This window comes from Aythya fuligula, chromosome 5 (assembly GCF_009819795.1).
Source record: "Aythya fuligula isolate bAytFul2 chromosome 5, bAytFul2.pri, whole genome shotgun sequence".
NCBI classification, from domain to species: domain Eukaryota; kingdom Metazoa; phylum Chordata; class Aves; order Anseriformes; family Anatidae; genus Aythya; species Aythya fuligula.
Genome location: NC_045563.1, coordinates 35,273,255 through 35,292,105, shown reverse-complemented (window position 1 = coordinate 35,292,105; position 18,851 = coordinate 35,273,255). Strand labels below are relative to the sequence as shown.

The 18,851-nt window shown below is 41.7% G+C and overlaps 1 protein-coding gene across 7 annotated transcripts in view; it reads right to left on the bottom strand.

Moving 5' to 3' along the window:
* The window catches only part of DPF3 (double PHD fingers 3), a 160,319-nt gene that overhangs the window by 25,110 nt on the left and 116,358 nt on the right, over window positions 1-18,851 (bottom strand). For 4 of the 7 annotated variants that reach the window (XM_032188884.1, XM_032188886.1, XM_032188885.1 and 1 more), the window contains 2 exons: window positions 17,565-17,702; window positions 6,046-6,174 (listed from right to left, as the gene is read on the bottom strand). In XM_032188884.1, the coding sequence (XP_032044775.1) occupies window positions 6,046-6,174; window positions 17,565-17,702 (267 nt within the window). Of the gene's footprint in view, window positions 1-2,336; window positions 2,577-6,045; window positions 6,175-17,564; window positions 17,703-18,851 lie in introns of those variants that run through there. The other 3 variants (XM_032188888.1, XM_032188890.1, XM_032188891.1) reach the window with 1 other exon arrangement.

Genomic DNA, 18,851 nt, shown 5'->3' with positions numbered 1-18,851 from the left:
AATGAGCCAACTACGTCCTCTCAGGGATTTTGGCAGATACCTGTATGCCTGTGCCTCCCCCCTGGAAACCACCTGAAGTTTGAGCTTTTGGTAAATACAGAAGAATGGCAAAATATTATGAATTAATCTGCTGTATTCTTTCAGAGAAAAAAGGACTGGTTGTGGAATGAATGAATGTTTTCATCAGTTAAAGTACACTTCTTATTGACAGTGTTAAGTCACAATATCATTGATTTGACACTTGATGGATTATAATACACCAGCAGGAACAGAACAGCAACAGAAAAAGATTGTCAATATGGAAAAAGCTCAAACAAGGCTTTCTCCTCACAGGTGCACATGACTCTTACATTCCCTATTCTACACTATAAACACATGGAGGTATTTTCTAACATTTTGTAGCACACTTAATTCTGAGGGCAGATTATTAATGTAATCTAAACATCAGTAGCATCATTCTGGATTTACATCTACGTACCTAAGAGCAGAATCTGGCCACTGATTATTCTAGGCCTAAAGTCAATAAAGAATTTGAGGTAAGCTCTATGACTGGATCCTCTTTTTTTTTTTAAGGTTTATGGAAAGAAAAAATTGTTGAAAGAACTCTCACAGACAGTACTGTGCCCAGAAAAAGAAGAGGAATCTGTTTGGACAGGCTTCATTCACATATTAGAACAATATGTATCCAAAGTCTTCATTACAAGGCTGAGATTTTTATTCTGGAATCAAATATCTCCAATTGAAGAACTACACACTGCCCATATAAATGTCTACTTTGCCTTTGATTTAAATGGGGTCATGATTTCACCCTATTTGTTGGCATTATACGCATCAGTAAAAACACAACCTTAGAACCTAATTTTGTCTCTGCTCCAGGAGTATTTTCACCAGCATTAGGACAGGAAAACATAACCTACATACTAAATCTTTTTATAGACTTCACTTCTGACTGTAAACAAGGCTGGATCCTGCTCCCACATAACTTCAATAAGTTTCATAAGAGGCACATACTCATATTTTGAATGTGGCACATACTCATAAGACAATTTAATCCACAGTATTTACTCCTACAACAAAGTTCACTCAAGGGTCTCTTGAAAATCCAGGGAACAGAGATTTCACAATCAGTGAAAGACTTTTCAGCTAGGACATACCTTTTGAATTCTGCTGCATGCTTCCTCCTTTCTGGGAAAGTCGCTGGGAAGGGAGTCACTCTTCTCCATTGCCCATGGAACTTTAATGAGTATTGCTTTGGTTTATTTCAAGAGAAGCTATTGAAAAGCAAACAAAGTGTCTCACAAGACACTACAGAGAGAAAAATCTGGGCGACACAGAAAAAAATGCTGTGAATTAAAATTTAAAAATGGAAAGAAAAGTATAGGTGAGGTATTTTTCCATATCATTTCTTCCATGATTCTGCTCCTCCATCTGTTTTGTCTTTGATGTCTATGACTTGCCATTCATATGCCGTCCCTATGCTTGGAAATTGCTATCCATGAAGTGAAAGGTGAAGGAAAAGTAATTTAATAATAATAAAAAAAGGTAGAGCGGAGTGAGGAAAAGATGCAGGGGTGCAGGAAGGAAGAGATCTATTGAGTGTAAAGGTATCCAAAGGACGGATGATGGAAACGTGTTCCCCAAGGTCATGGTCTTCAATGGAGCTGCTTGTGTCTTCAAGCTGTTAAAGACAAGTGTAGCAGATGTACAAGAAGAGCCAAACTCCACATGGTACAGTAAGTGCAAAATGCAGAAGCCATCACACCAAGGGTTTCCTTGTCTTCGGATAGAGTCCGCCCACAGTGGTTCTCTAGAAACAGTTCTATCATCAAGTAGACATCCATTGCTTTTTTGTGTTTTTTTTTTTGTATTTTTATTTAAAAAGTATCTTTTTTTTTTTTCTAATAATATATAGAATATATAAATAATAATAATTAAAAAAAACTATTTGGGTTTTCTTTCATGCTCTCCAACCCATCTGTATTTTTTGTGGTTTGCTGATATATATATTAAAAGACAACAAAATCAACTCTGCTCACTATTAAAAAAAAATATTAAATCCACCTTTTATGTTTCCAGAGAGAAAGAGAAGGGAGGGGAGGTGGGAGAAAAACAAACTAAAATGAAAAAAAAAAAAAAAAAAACCAGGAAAATCAAAACCTTCTGTCTCTTCAAAGTAGTTGTCAAGAGCTTTAAGCGCTTGTGCTTTCAGTGTACACCCCACGGGAAAAACAACAACAACAACAAAAACAAAATAAAACAAAACAAAAACCAAGGACCTAAAATTAAAAAAAAAAAAAAAAAGAGAGAAAAAGGTAATAATAATTCTAGTAGTAAAATGGACAGCAAATTGCTCAGAGTTTGTGCGTCTTTTTAATTATTTTAGCAGCCGCCCTTTTTGTCTGCAGAGGGAGAGCTGCCACCACAGCCACCTCCTCGGCTTGAGAGAGGCTCTTCTGCATCGTCCTCGTCAAAGCCGTGAAAGGTCGAGGTGTCGCTTTCTGACGTGGAACCGAACAAGTCCTCCGTAGTGCGTGCTGGCGCTGCTTCGTCCCTCCTGCCTTCTCTTCCCAAATGAGCTGACATGTATGATGAATATATCAGCACATGGGTTAAGCAACAGGCATCATCATCATCATTTTTTTAAGCATCATTATTATTAAACAATACAGACTATCGAGCTCAGAGGTGTGTGCTTGTACGTGCCCACACACCTCAACGTCATAACTTGGTAGAACTGCAGTAAGAAAATAAAAAAGGGTCAGTTTCTCTTTCAAAGAAAAAAAATATCTACAAATAACACAGGTGCCCATAGCTATGGCAGCGAAAGGGTTAATCATATTTTCCTCTCTTCAGAAGACATTAAAATATTTTCTCGTGATTACTTAGATCAATTTAAAAAGAATTTTAGACCGTGTAAGTAATTAGACACCATTAGAGCTTCTAAGCACAATGACTGTCCTTCAGACTGGCATCAACTGTCACAAATTTACTGCTATAGAAATGTAACCCATTAGACATCTCATCAGCCTCAGGACTTTTATTCCTGTCCTTCACCTGATCCTAAACAGCCTCTTCTATGGAAAAAATGAAATACATTTTGAAAACTAAGTGGAAGTAAACTAAATAAATGCTTTTATTCCGATTTCATGTCATCTCCTTTAAAAATACACCCCAAACAAACAAACAGACACAATTCAATAACTAAAACAACTAAGATGAGAAGTGACCTGTCTTGGGGAACACTGAAAAGTTCAAAAGTGTGCGTTAATCCAACTTTCAGTATGCAACAGGAAATTCTCCACACAGAACATCAATGTCAACAACAACAACAAGACTCTTGAAAATAGAAGTCAAGTACTGGTATCTGTGAAATTGAGGTTTATTTTCTCCCTCAATCAAACACATTATGTGATTAATAGCATAACCTTCAGAATCCCTCTCCAATAAAGGTAGAGAAAAAGATATTTCTTGTGCCCCAGCAAAACGAAAGGGTCAGTGTGTAGGGGACAACTGATTCATTACTCGGAAACACTAACATGATATTAAGTAACCGACTGTTTGGTCCCCACTCCAGCTACACCAATCAGCCATATAACTGCGTGGTTAAGTACACTGCATTGCTTGAGAAACGAAGAATTAAACCCTGTTCACAAAAATAAAATGGATATAACAAAATAATTGGTAGATGAACCACCTTACAGGGATGTGGTATTACTCGTCTTGTGAAGGGAAGAAATAACATAATTTCCATGACCTCTCTTTCAGTATAATGAAAATGTTGCCCATTATCAAGAAAGAGAAAGATGGCAGCCACCAAAGAGTTTTCATTGTTTTAGTTTACAGATTAGTGTGTGGTTGTACCTTAATTGCTTCCATCACACATCAGTCACACCATTGCAGACCCTTACGAATGACCCAGGTGGGTCCGAATTTGTACAAGGATAGCATTTAATGGAACTGATTTTGCACAATTTAGGTTACATGCGGATCTACTTGTTCTATCACACTAAGCCATCAAGGGATTTAATGTATTTGTGTTACATTCTGATATAATCACCATAGCAATGTTTAAATAGCAAAAAATATGGATCTGTCTCACTGCGCCGTATCAGGACAAGGCTGAAATGAGTTATATTGAACTACAGCAATCAAGGAGAAGAGGAATGCTCTTCCAAGATGGCACCACAGACCACATGAGCTTCCCCCTTTAGTTATTAAGAAGCAAATGCATATACACTAAAAGGTCCATGCCACTGACTATGCAGGATTCATAAGGATGCCCCTGGAGAAAACCAAAGGGGTCACCAGTGGTCCTCTGGTGACCAGTCAGTATCACTTCAGGATATCTTCAGAGGTCACAACAACTGCAGAAGGCAATTTGTCAGTGAGAGCCTAGTCCTGCTCCCACTGAATCTGGTAAGAAGTTCACTATGAATCTCAGCAGGAATATGAGAAGGCCATTCCTTCATCACGAGAACACTTCACATAGCATTGCAGCCATCACGCAACAAACATCCTCCAGTGACCACAGAACAGAAGCAGCAGCAGCAATACTGAATTTCAAGGTCTCTTTGGTTTTCAAATTTACATTTTATGGTCTTATCACCACTAGTATCACCACTGTCCAGAAATATCACAACTGGAAACTTGGACCAAAGCTGGAATATGCAGTTGTTAGAGGTCTCCCATTCCCTCTACCATTGCCACCACCTCCCACACAAACTCTGAGTAGCTGCTCAGCTGGGACAAAAATTCAAAAAAAAAATAAAAAAAAGAAAAGAAAAGAAAAGAAAAGAAAAGAAAAGAAAAGAAAAGAAAAGAAAAGAAAAGAAAAGAAAAGAAAAGAAAAGAAAAGAAAAGAAAAGAAAAGAAAAGAAAAGAAAAGAAAAGAAAAGAAAAGAAAAGAAAAGAAAAAAGAAAAGAAAAGAAAAGAAAAGAAAAGAAAAGAAAAGAAAAGAAAAGAAAAGAAAAGAAAAGAAAAGAAAAGAAAAGAAAAGAAAAGAAAAGAAAAGAAAAGAAAAAAGAAAAGAGAGAGAGAAAGAGAACAAGAGAACAAAAGGGGAGAGGGAGGGAGGGAGGGAGGGAGGGAGGGAGGGAGGGAGGGAAGGAAGGAAGGAAGGAAGGAAGGAAGGAAGGAAGGAAGGAAGGAAGGAAGGGAGGGAGGGAGGGAGGGAGGGAGGGAGGGAGGGAGGGAGGGAGGGAGGGAGGGAGGGAGGGAGAGAAAGAGAGAGAAAGAGAGAAGGAAAGTGAAAGAGAAGAGAAGAGAAGAGAAGAGAAGAGAAGAGAAGAGAAGAGAAGAGAAGAGAAGAGAAGAGAAGAGAAGAGAAGAGAAGAGAAGAGAAGAGAAGAGAAGAGAAGAGAAGAGAAGAGAAGAGAAGAGAAGAGAAGAGAAGAGAAGAGAAGAGAAGAGAAGAGAAGAGAAGAGAACTGTCCAGAAATAAAGACAACTAGAAATGGGAAAGACACAACTGCCTACATTTAAAAAGAGAGAAGAGGAGAAAATGGAGAAATAAAAACCTCTTTAAACAAAATTAATGATAGTCATCTTGTAAGAGGATAATTCTTGACAGCTACCCCCATCTCTACCCTGTAATTTCCTCCCTCTTTCTTTTTTGGATGAAGAAATGCATGAAATGTGTAATCAATGGAAATGCTTGTCATGCAACTTTCATAAATCTTGTAAGTAATTTATAGTTGTAATTGCAGCATTTGAAGACAGAGCCCATTCTTTAACATTGTCATAGGATTTTCTCCTTCCATTTAAAGAACAACTAGTACATGTACCAATGTTCACAGAAGCCAATAAATACATTAAAACTTCGTTATTTCGTAAGAACCCCATTAGCTTAAAATTGTGAATCCAACAATGGGTTTTACAACAGAAAATTTCCCAATCATCCATTCCCACAAATACAGGCAAGAGGTAAGACCTCACGTCCTATTCCCTCCCAAATGTGCTGCCTTTCTTCAAAATTTTCAGGAGGAGAAAAAATGAAAACACACAAATGCTTTTGTACAAGAAAGTTGCAAGAAGGAGTCACCTACCAGAGCGCCCACAGTCTGAGCACGATACAAGTTCCTCAGGCCGGCCACTTTTTTTGTTCATATTGGAGCCTCCGAGGCAGAAGTCACAGTAGTTATTGGGAATGATGACCCCGTCTGGTCCTTTCTGGGCTGCAGTCGGGTTAGAAATCAGATTTACTTAAAGAGCATTCAGTTCAGATATTTCCCACTTCTCTTTGATATAATGCTAACTGGGTGAGTTTGCAGGCCACACAAAATGTTGTCAATTAAAACAAGAATTGGGCTGTATAAATCACCTCCATCTTAAGTACACTGTATGCTGTAGCTATTTCACCTGAAATGCACTTCACCATTTCCCTTACAATGCAGCCGAGCTGGTCCCTCACCAGGACATGCTGCCAGAGATCCCTGTGCAGTTCAGGGAATTCATAATACACACAAGCATATAAACATACCCTAATGCAGAATCAGGCCTAAGCTGTTGGTAAGCCAAGCCTGCTTTTTCAGACAGCAGCCATAAATGCAAACACACAAAGCACAACTTCAGAAAGGAAAAGCATGTTCCCCAAAACTCAGAAACCTACAGCAGGGAGATGGAGGGAGAGGCACCCTCACTCGTTTTATTTCACATATTTTCTAAAAAAGGAGGGAGGCTAGGTTCTTGTTTTCCACCTAGGAATATTGGAAAAGAGCAGGCACACACTGGGGCTCAAGTACAAGGGGAGGCTTTTCCTCTAGAAGGGAGAAATGGACAGAAGTCTTCAGCATCTCTAGTTGAGCAGACCATCACTTTTTTTTTTTCTTTTTTCTTTTTTTTCCTCACAACTGTCATTTTCTTCCTTTGCTTTCCAGAGAGAGAAAACTTCTTGTTCCTCCATAGTCTGACCAGGAACCATGAAAGGGTGAGGGAAATGAGGGAAATGGTTGGTCTTGGTTTTTCCTTTTTTAAATTAAAAATAAAAATTCCAACGGTATACCTGGCCTAAGCCTACCCCATGTGGATTGCTACAAACTAGAAAATGAAGACCTTTAAACTGTGTCATCTATATTTAATTATCCTTTTAATGCATATTTTGTAACTTGCAGATTTTTAACAGATGTTTTGACAGCCTTTATTAATGATCTTTTTGTCCACATCCAAATTTCCCCCACAGAACAATGACATTCTAAAGGGCTTCTGGTAGCAGTCCAAGACATACAGTTAAAATTAAAATTTCCTCTGAGTTCCATCGTTTTTTTCTGGTTTGGGTGCATCTAGTTACTCATTCCCTTCCAGCTGTTGATTATTTGAGCTTTTTGAAGATTGGTAGCTGAAAGATTGCAAGTAAGGTGAAATTAAGAAGAAAAATAAAAATAAATAAATAAATAAAACCATAGCACTGCAAATACAGCATTATCTTCCTACATGATCATCAAGTCCCTGATGTATTTACTAAACAATGGGTTTTGCTCTGAAACGGTGGTCAGCAGATCCTTGGTTCTCCCAAAACCAGCCATAAGCTCCCACTGTTAGGTTAGCATCCTGCCAGTTAGCAGAGAGGCATTTAATACGCGAATGCAAGATAAGCAGAAAAGAACTGCAACCAGGTGGAAGCCTAGCACACACACTCATTTTAAGAGCTGTAACAAAATGGTCATAAAGTTGTTACTTGTACTTTTTTTATTTTATTTTTTTATAAAAAGCAGATCTCTCTCACATTTATTTTTCCCACTGCAGCCTCACTCTGAAAAAGTTAAGTCATTATTTCTGTATATTTTGCTGCATCTACAAACAGGTCAAATGCAATACAAGCTCAGCAAGCCCAGCATCCAGTGATTTTTTGTTCCTTATTACTTCACTTTTCATGCGAGTTTCTTAAAGCACCTTGCAGCTACTAGGAACCTAATATTAACCCTCAGTGAAGTCCAAAGTGCCTTTTGCCATCTAGCCAAAGTATTACTGCGCCCTAATTAAATTTCATGGTGAAGAGGCACCATGGCATTTTACAGCTGGAAAGACCTGGTAGTAGGGTCATTAGCTGGCTTCCTCAAAAGCACAAGAATTCTGTGGTGAGGCCACAAATAAAAACAACCATTCAAGGTGCCTGCCAGTGTACTAAGCAAAGAGCTCTACTTCTACATGGTGTAGGATCACATAACTGGTTTAATGTGCAACATATACTGACTTAAATTTTCCAACGCAGCTCACGAACCTAAGACCCACTAACAGTCGAACTGGAAATGGGACAGGGGAACTCATGAAAACACGTACACCGACCAATTCATCTACGGCGTGTGGCACACGTGGAGGGTTTTCATCGGCTGTGATGAAGCTGAAGGGATTCTCCCAGACTACTGGCAAGGGGAAAAGCACACTTTTTAATCACTTCCTCTTACTTTTTTTTTTTTTTTTTGTCTTCCACTTTCATTTAATTTTTAATGTCAGTGTCTATGTGCTCATCTATTGCTTGTCATTCATAATATGCACCTGGCTCATCTGACTCGGATAAGAGATGTCAGTCCTGAAAAGTTGTACACAGATTAAAATTCCTGAAGTTACACCAATGTTGTCTTTAGTGATGCATCTTCACAGCCAAATACACCAGTACAGGCAATGTCTCCAATGCTTTTTCATTCTAATGGGTACAAAAACTGGAATGAAGCCTAACTCAGGCTTATTTTCTTGATCAGTACTGTACAGCGAATTAAGCCTCAGGCTAAATAACAGAAGGCTTAAGAATAAAAAGATTTGCAGATGACAGTAAGCAGAGTTCTTACTTTCAAAGGATTTTTTGTGTATGTCCTTAGTTTTTACTTCAATTTTCCTGTAGTTCACAAATGATGAGGAAATTAAGAAACAAAGCAAAGACAGAAAGATACAATGTACAATATTCATGAGAAGCATATCATACACCAAAAGCCCAACCCTAATCCCTCCCCTTTATCAATAAAAGTATTTACAAAAGTATGGGAATGGATGCACAAGTGAAAGCAAGTAAATTACTAGGGACTAATGTGTTTTCATCTGAGACAGAGTAATTAACTAGGTATACACTTTTTGCACACATTAATCACAAAGTAGAAGGTGCTTGCTTAAGCCACATGATAGCTCAGCTAATGAGAAGTAACTCACCAAGGTGTGCTAGCTAAATCATTTTGATCAGGTGACTACAGCCAAGGATTTTGTCTGAAAAACGTTCACCCAGAATCAGAAAGAGTTTTAAAGCAAAGCCGTGAAAAACAACTATGGTCTCGTCCTAGCTTACACAAAACTCCTCTGATTTTCTTTTACATTACAAACTGCTACAACAGATCAAAAGCTTTGTGGAGCTTTGAGGAGTACTGCCTGAGCTAAGGTGTTCTCATAGGGGGGGTACTTAAATCACCGCCTCTTGCAGTTTCAACTTGGTCTCACTTTCTTGTTTCATCAAAGGCCCTGTCTTCATCTACATCTGCCCCCAAATAAGCAGTGTATACTGGCTTTAAAAATCCTTTTTAAAATGCATTGAGTAAGATCTGCACTGGTCAGATGATGGTTTAACTGTACCTGTAAGCTGATTCATGTGAAGATAGGATGCAGACTGAAAATGAAGTCAGTATTTCCAAATAACTTTGGCTTGCTCTTATTCTGAAATAGATTTTTTTCTTCTCAGCCTAATCAAGTGAATTTCAAACTATATAATGGTAAGTTGAATAAATTCCTTATTAAAATATAGTAACATCATTCACAGGAGTCTTCCTACAAAACAAGTATTGTAAATTAAATTAATGTTGTAGTATATTACAAAGTAACTTTGCTCTGTAGACAAAACCTTAAATGCTAAACAAATTGACTGAGTTTAAATATTTAAAATAAGTTCTATGCCTTCTTGATTTTGCAGGTAGGTGGTCTAGCCAGAATTCTAGCTTCCTTTCTTCTCCCTCAAAGTAGTCAAAGAATCTAGAAATTATTTTCCTGTTTTAATGATAAAAGCTGCTTCTAGTGAAATAACATCAAGAAATTAGGATTTTTATTTTCTTCTGATGCTGTGTGACACGATAAGAGCCTCAGGTTCTAGCTCTCATGGCTGCACAGAATAAATAACCTGAATGGAAGGCAATTCTTGTCCCTGAATGGAAGGCAAAAGAAGCAATGCTTGTCCCTTTTTTTAACCCAAAAGTTCAGAACACAAATATTTTCAAAAGGTTTCCTTCTAAATGACACTCTTAAAAACAAACAAAAGCTAAATAAGTAGAACAGTGTATTTTCTCAATTTTCTGATTTCCAGCTGAAGTTATTTTAATGATTTGGATAATGATCTTTAAACACTTGTAGGTGGAAACAGCACTGAAAAGAAAAACTGGTTTCTCTGCTCCTTAGTACTGAATCACAGCCACATACATTTCTTCAGCCTGTGGGTACAGCAGCTTGATACTGAGCCACGGTTTAAGTGGTATATCCAGGTTTGCTAGCACTTCATCTCTATTTTGTATCTTGTCCACAGGACTGGAAAGGCGGTGGAGGAGGAGGACTAGAGCGTGTGCCTCAGGGTCAGGGTGGGGGCTTGTGCCTTGTTTATTTAAATGATTACAGTGAATTGGCTACAATCAGACATAAATGCGTTCCCAAAGGGATTTTTCCTAACACATTTTGTCCAGCTCTTACCTTTTTCTTCTGGGCTTGATCCAAAACCAATAAAGTCCATTGGAGGTTTTCAATTCAATTCGAAAGGCTTTGAATGAGGTCATTTACTCTGTTTGCAACAGAAATTTCCAGAGCACAATAGAGACCACAGGAACCTGCGTGCAGGCCTGAATCAAGTCAATGCGCTTTGCAACAGAGAAAAAGGGGTGGATTTGCTTTTTTTTTTTTTTTTTTTCCTTTTTAAATCTACAAGACCCTTTGTCTGCAGCTGGGGCCCAGTTTTCCTTTCCGACACCTCCCTTCTTGAAGCACAAGCCCAGCGCTCAGCCGCACGCGGCCTGCCTTGGCGGAGCCCCTCGGAGGACCCATCTCATCCCAAGGCGCTGCCATCCCGTCCCAACCCGCCGCCCAAGTGCCCCCATGTGCCTGGGGCTGCCTTCCGCCCCGCTGCTGACAGAGCTCATCCCTCGCAGTTCTGGCCCGTTTCCATGGCGACCGGCGTGCCAGGCCAGGCTGCCTCTGGTCTTGCCACCTGTTATGACTCCAGCTCTCGAGCACAAGGAGTTGCCGCGCGGCCCCTCGGCCTGCTGCTCAAAATTGCAATGAAGTAATAACAACGAAAAAATGGTACTGAGGAGAGGGGAAGGAGAGTCAAAGCGTGAACCCTGGCCTGTCTTGAAGCATATCTTCTGAAGGAGAATGGAGGGCGATGCCTGGCCAGAGATGCACCCACGTCTGCCTCATCACTGCTGGGGTTAACGAGCAATGGTGGAAGTCATGGAGGTGGGCCCCAGAGGTGCTTCTGTGCCCAGTGCCCAGGCCCAGACCCTGCCCCAGAACCACGCTATAAAACAAAAATATATAACCCCTGGTGTGGTGAGGGAGAGGCCAAGCAAAGCTCAGCTGCATTCAAGGCTCTTGCTCTCACTTGTACGTGGCCAGGCAGAGATGTGCACAGCCATTTTTGCGCTGTCCTCACCAATGAATTAAACACGGGGTTTTTTCACTGCGGTTTTTCAGGAAAAAAACATAAATCAAATAGAATGAGAGGAAATGGCGAGTCTCTTTGGGCGTGTTTCCTCTATCATTAATAGCAGAGATAAGCATGTGGGCTAACCCCAAACTGGGAAGTGTTGGGGCGCTTGATACAGAGACCCTCCAGCAGGCTGCAAGCACAACTGAGGCTGGTAGTGACACAGCTGTGCTGATGTGGCACAGCATTCAACCAAATAACCTCTGCTCAGTGTGTGTGAACCAGGGGTAGCACTGGGAAACTGCTGCTGTTGTGTTCCCGGTACCAAGCTAATCATTCTGCACAGCCCCATGGGCCCCCAGGGGCCCCACCGCACATTGCAGTCATGCCCTTTGCTGGCAGCCAGAGCTGTGCTACTGCGAGAGGTGCTGCAAGCTGCCCACTGCAAGTATTGCCAGTTCTCCCTAGTAACTGGATTTTGTCTCCTCTTTGGGTTAGTTGGTGCTGTGAGGAAAGAGGAAGCTCTCGCCTTCACATGTTTTAGCAGCTCTGACAGGCTGCCTTTCCTACATACCCCCTGCTCATGGGGAGGCACAGCCAAGGAGCGCTACAAGCTGCAACAAGCGAATGCTACCAGCAGCAGGTACTTCTGTAGGAGTCAGAGGAAGCCTCTGATTGTGGGGGGAGGAAGAACATTTGATCTCATCTTTTACAGGAATTGGTATGGCCCTTTAGTTGAACAGCTAAGGAATGAGTTGGGAAGCAGGCAATGGAAGGTAAGCCAATGAAATACAGGATCAGCTATTGAGATCTAGGAGATTTGGGGTGTCAGTGTTCCTGCACCATAAGGCACACTTCATACAAATGTCTGTGTACTGATCTCAGAGGGTCTTCTGCAGGAGCACATAAGACACTAGCCAAAATCCCACTGCTCACAGTAAATCACTAAAAATAGACCATACTGTAATTGTCCAGCACCCCATGAAAATTAACAGTAGGAGATAAAGAATAGGCAAGCAGACAAAAAGTCCAACATGTTAAAATACAGATTTCCTGATTTTGAAGGGTTCCTCTCCTGAGGCTTGGCTTCTGGCCATCAAAGTGCAGCATTCCTGTCAGCTCAGGGAACTCAAGGAGGGGTCATGCTGTCCAATATACAGGGCAGATCAACAGCATCCCTCAGCATTCATATGAGGATGGCCATTGTCTTCAAGTTGGTCCCTGTCACATGTTGTAGACTTTGGCTCTAGAAATTGTTCACGGGAGGAATGTCAGAAGGCAGAGCACCTAAGTTCAAACTGAGTCAAATCTTTGAGTTTTACTTAGTTTAAAATCTACATGAGGACAAAAAGCATGGAGATAGCACCTCCACAATAACAACACAATAACAACAACAAAAAACACAACTTCAAACAAACCAGCCAAAAGACCCCTATGGGTTTCTGTACATAGGAGATAATTTTGAGATTTTCCAGTATTCTGCCACTCTAAACATCTGATTTATTATTTCCTTAACATCTCAAAACACAGGCACAGAAGTCTGAGAAATTTACAACTGCAAACAGAGTTTGAGTGGAAATCGTTATGCATCTCCAAAGTCTGCAATCATTACAGCTTCTTTTAGTATCCTGACTTTTTTTTCTTCATTAAAACTAGCCCTGGGAAAAAAAAATAGATTAAACTAATGAGAAGTCAAATCAAGGCAATGTACATATTTTCACTGAAAAAGCACCTGCTGCAGGGTGTCTTGTCACAAGGTGAGCATTGATGCACCCTTGCACTCAGATGTGGCTCCTATCATGGCCCCAGCGAGGATCAGCACTGAGGCAGGGAAAAAGTAGGCCTGATGTAGCTTTTCAAATTGATGCTGCTTGTGGAGAGGAACAAACAGCTCGTCTCCAACTGAGGGGCTGACTCTCGTCATTTATTCATGGCCAGCCCCCTGCCTGGATGGAAATAAAAATGTTTCAAAGCTGACTGTGTGGGGGAGCTGGAGGACAGCTTGGAGGCACACTGAGGTTAGCACATTAATTTTTTATCTCTGGAGACTGGGTATCCAATTATGCTTAGAGTACACAAACAACTTTGGCTGGTCTCTCCAGTAGAGATTTATCCACATCATAAAATCGGCGATGCAACTGGGCACAACAGCCTGATGCCACGAAACAACATAAACAGGTGGTTTTATAGGTCAGATGTGCAAGCTCGCAGAGTGACAGGAGCTCGCAGACCTGCATGCTCATTAGCTAAGCCTACTGCAGGTACGGCCCAACTTGCACACCACAGCTAGGCCAGCAACAGCCAGCACAATGTGCTTTATTTAGGATCGTCATTGGCCAAAGTGCTTGTGGGCATAAGTTCAGTTGCTGTTTACGACACAGCTGCCATTAACCAACGTTTTACACAGCAAAATACCACTGAAAATTCTCCTCCTTTAATGGGGAGGAAGTTTTTCTCCATGTAGACAGACTATCCTATTCTCCTGGGAATTAAGGAAGCGCATTTATACTCATGCACTCATTCACACACACATTTCAATAGATAGAAGTCTAATGTAATTCCTATATCAGAAGTGTCTCCAAATTTGAGCGCCAGCTGCCCCCAGAGCTGGCCTGTACCCATAGAGTGAGATGGAATAAAACAGCAGGTGTTTTGTGGCAGTCTTGGATGCACCCTGGGCTCACAAATCTCACACTGTCAGTGCCAACATGTGGAGGAAAAGGCAGCAGAAAAAAATAAAAAAAGGCTGAGAATGGTGTATGATCCTTCCTTTTCATTGGCGGACTTGAGGAAAGGGGAGTTGCCTTTTTTAAAGGTTTTCTATAATCTCCTTTTCACGAGTCTATACTCATGCCAAAAATCAGAACGTATGTCAGCAATAAATGGGTGTGTAGGCAGAGGCAAGACTAGGCACTGAGGAAGGGCTGTTTATCTGTGTCAAAGAGCTAGATAAGACATCCAAACAAAGCAACTAGAGCTCAAACAAAGCCCAGGCTGAGTTGTTTTAGGAAAGGCAAAGGGCAGAGAAGACTGTCAAACTATCTTCCCTGATGCAAAAGATAATCTATAGGAAGAAGGACAGAAGGAGAGCTGTAAATAAACAAACCATCTACACCTGCCAAGGACAGCGAGACGTGCCAGGGAGGTGAGACCTGGGGCTTGGGCCAATCCCCTTCTTTGATACACATCTATTCAGTGGCTCTCAGTTTCAGATAGATCCCTCCTATCTAACTCTCTTTTCCAGGACAAAAAATTCCTGGATAATTTACTGAACTGCCTGAACTAGTCTGTACATGAGGAGAAGAGCAGAGGTAAAGGGGTCTGGGTGTGCAGCAAGAGACAGAGCCATCAGCTCCTTAGCTGGCACCAGCCAGGGCATCTGTAGCTGTACCCAGTAGGAGCCATGCTCCAGAAAGCTCGCTCCTGCATCAGCAAGGCTGCCATTGCTGCGGGTACCGCAAGGAGCAGAGACTGCAGAGCAGACGTAGGTACAAAGGAAGGAAGTTCACACTGCAACTGCCCGCCTGAACTTCACTGACCCAGTGCTCACCTCCCACAGCATGAAAAATTCCAAACGGCTCGTTTGAATTTGCCTTGCTTTTGCTAAATCAGGCTGCTCATATCTCTCTGACACACTGCTAAGCAAATAACCAGACCCTGCTCTATACCATATCTCTGGTCCTCCTGTGCAGTAGGTTGCGGATTAGCTGTTTGGATTAACATCCCCCCTCCTCCCTCCCTTTCCCCCCAAGCCCATGCAGAGAGGATTCTTGAAGCCCGAGCCCTGCGACACTGCAGACCTGTCAAATCTAATTCATAACACATGCCTAGCAGTTCTTAGGGGAGAGGAAAGATCTGATGCTCTGGCTCCCCACCATCCCCCTGTACAAAGGGACCATTTAATGACTGCACATTAGCAATGTGGACAATTAGCATTCACATGGAAGATAAATGGCAGCATAAATTAAATATCGCCAAGTGAAAGAGCAAAGATGCAAGATCTGAGCTCAAGGCTGTAAACAAATAAACAGGCAAAAAGGAACAAACAGCCACTGCGACAGCTAAGCCATTTGGGAGAGTTACCTTCCAGCGTCTGGGACTTTCCCCAGGGGTGATCTTCACATTCGCATGGCTGTTGCCTGTACCTCACTGGCTCCTGGCTGGTTGTTAAGCAGATTCTTTCTGCTCAGGAGGCTAGATGTCAGAGGGTTTTACCCCACTGCTTTTATACTTCTGCCTATTTGGGGATCAGCATCAGCAGCTTCCCTCTACCACACACATTACACGGGAGCTCTGGGGGAACACAAGCCCGAGCAGCTCCCATTCTACCCCTTCCCATAGTACGTAACAAACCTTTCTTTCCACGGGCCAAGTCCTGCTGCTGCTAATCTCTCCACGGCTCTTCTAGCTCCTCTTCTTGCTAACTTCTATCAATTCCTAAGCACCAGAAACATGAGGGCTGAGACTGCCCTTGGCCTCTGTGACAAGCTGAAGGGTAATGGATGCTACCTTCCTTTGTCTGGGCCCCAGTGCAAGGCCGTTATGAATAGTAACTCAATACAGACTGGCAACACACCTCTCAGATACGCAACTATTACTAAATACTGCAGGCACCAAAATAATAATGATGACGATGATAAACAACAATGGCAAAAATCAGAGGTAATATAAATGCTAAGTAAACAAGAGCTACTGGCTGAACACTGACAGTCTCCAGTCTGCCCAAGCAGTCACTCTTAGTGCATTGACAGCTCAAGTTTATCAACAGCTGGAGGAGTCAAAATTACCTTTGCTGTGAACCTACCAAACACATGAATAACTGAAAGGTAGAGCATAAAAGTGACAGAAACACAGAGACTGCCAAATGGGATCACACTAAGTGGCCCTTCAAGCTCAGACAGTGGCTAGCAGCAGATGCTTTGGAGGAAGGAAGCCCTCCCCCCCTCCATCCCTGGGGACAATTATCAATTATCCTCCTCAGAAACAAAATGTTTTCCTACTTCCATATTTCTTCCAGTTCTTCTTAATATATTATAAAATGTTTGCCTGGATATTTTTCCCCATAAACATTTTATAGCTTTGTCTGCATTGTTCCTTGCTTTGAACTAAAATGACAGTTCACACAGTGATCTGAAAGGACTTTTCATAAGTGAACAAAGGTATCAACACAAATCCCATGGTAAAAGCGACTATCACATAGTATTGCACACTGGAAAACTGAGAAACAGGGGCTTAGAGACTTGTCAGTCTCACAAAAATCAGTAATAAAGCACAGTCTCCTTGACCCTTCATTCTGTGCCTAAGAAGCAGGGGAAGGACAGTCAAACATGGCCATCTGGGCTATACCTTTTTTCTTTCAGCCCTGCATTGGTGTGGAGAATCTAGGCATGTAACTGATGTCATGCTCCAGCATTCCTCCTTGCAGATGAGAACTGATACCTTTTCGTAGATTTTTTCAAAACTGTAACTAAGAAGTGCATTTTGGTAAAGATGAGTGTAAGCCTTCTGAGGAGGAGATGCAGGGATAAGGCAGAAAGATGCTGTAAATTTCATAGCTAAAAATCTGAGGCATGGATAAAGGTGTCTTATTCAAAGGCAAAACAAAGACAGCCCCCTGAAACAGAATGTGTATTTCCTTGACATCCCTGCTAACAGCCACTGGGAGGCTGCTTGACGATGGGTGGGTTGGGCATCTCTTCTTTTCCCCCCCTCTCCCTGCCACCTCCTCCCCACAGGAGCTGTAATGGAAAAGTGACTTGCTGCAGAGATAATGCTGGGTTTGAAATGAATTCCTGACTAGCTGAGCCAGCACTGGTGTGAGCAGTGGCTGATTAGCTCCAAGCATCCAGGTACCAATCACTCACAATGGAGCCAGGCAATCACGCCAGCCTCCGCAAGGCAAAGAGCAGGTGGAGGCAACATCCCTGAAAAGGATCTCAAAGGCAAAGAGAAAATACTACTCACGTTTGTGGTTTTCATTTCTGTGGACAGGGGAAGAGCGGGTCTCCTGCTCGCGGGCTTCATCACCCTCTTCGCTGGCAAGGTGAGTGTGGGCATAGTGGTAGCTCAGCCCGGGCCTGTTCTTGTAACGCTTGCCACAGACTGGGAGGAAAGGAAATATGAGGGAGGGGAAGAGAGAATGGAAACATCAGAACAACCTGCAACAATGACAGCATCCTTTAAAATAGCACTCCCTTCTCCCCTGGCAGTAGCACCACAAACTCCATATTCCTGCTTGAAATGCTACCGATGGGTGTCAGTGAAAGGTGACAGATGCCAGCCCTGCAGCCCCACGGCCCCAGACAAGCGCTCTTCCCACCATGCTGCCAGCAGCCCTTCCTACTGGCCTAGACAAATGCACATCCAGTCTCCGCAGCTCATACCACCCTAATCCTCTCTGCTGAGATTACTAACAAGATTGCCCATAAAATTAAATGAAATGCCAGTTCTGATGTTGATGCTGCACAATGCACAGCAAGGGGAACTGGACCAAGAAGAAAGGGCATTATTTTCTTGATTACTGATCTCTCAGAAAAGGAAACAAAATTACTCCTTTTTTCTTTCTTTTTTTTTTTTTTTTTTTTTGAAAAGGAAAATAAAGTCTTTCTTTAAAAGGGCAATAAATTGCTTTATTCACAGATTGCCAGTCAAGACAAGGAGATGGAAATCATCCATAGTTTCTTCCTAGAAGAACATTTAACAAACTTCACATTCAGCAATCACAATAAATAATACAAAGTGTGACATGGAATCCTCCTTCTGAACACTTGTTTGCTTTAGGACTAAGCCAACAGGCATTAAGAACAGGATCTAACAATTCAGGCTGATAAAAGGGCTACAAAACATAGAAGCTCAACACAAGGGCAAACTTCATCATAACATTCATTACATACAAATTCAGCTTCTATAAAGATTTTAATTCATGGTATTGTTTCTAAAAGTTCTCTCTTTTCATCTTCAAAGCAGTCTCTGAATCAATTATTGCCATTCTAAAAGATTAGGAAACAAAAGCTGAGAAGCTTAGTGCCCTTCCTGCAGATTTTTTCTCCCAGCCACACTTTCACACTTTTGTACTGGCTTCACTGACCTCCAGGATATCACACAGAAATAAGTGGTACTATGTCCCACGTGGCTTGCTTAGGAAGGTGTGTCAGAAGATAGAGCAGAACCCAGCAGCCTCTAGTTCTGTCTTGATTTTAGATCTCTTGAAAAGATCCCCGGAGGGGAAGTCACCATCCAGTCCTAAAAACT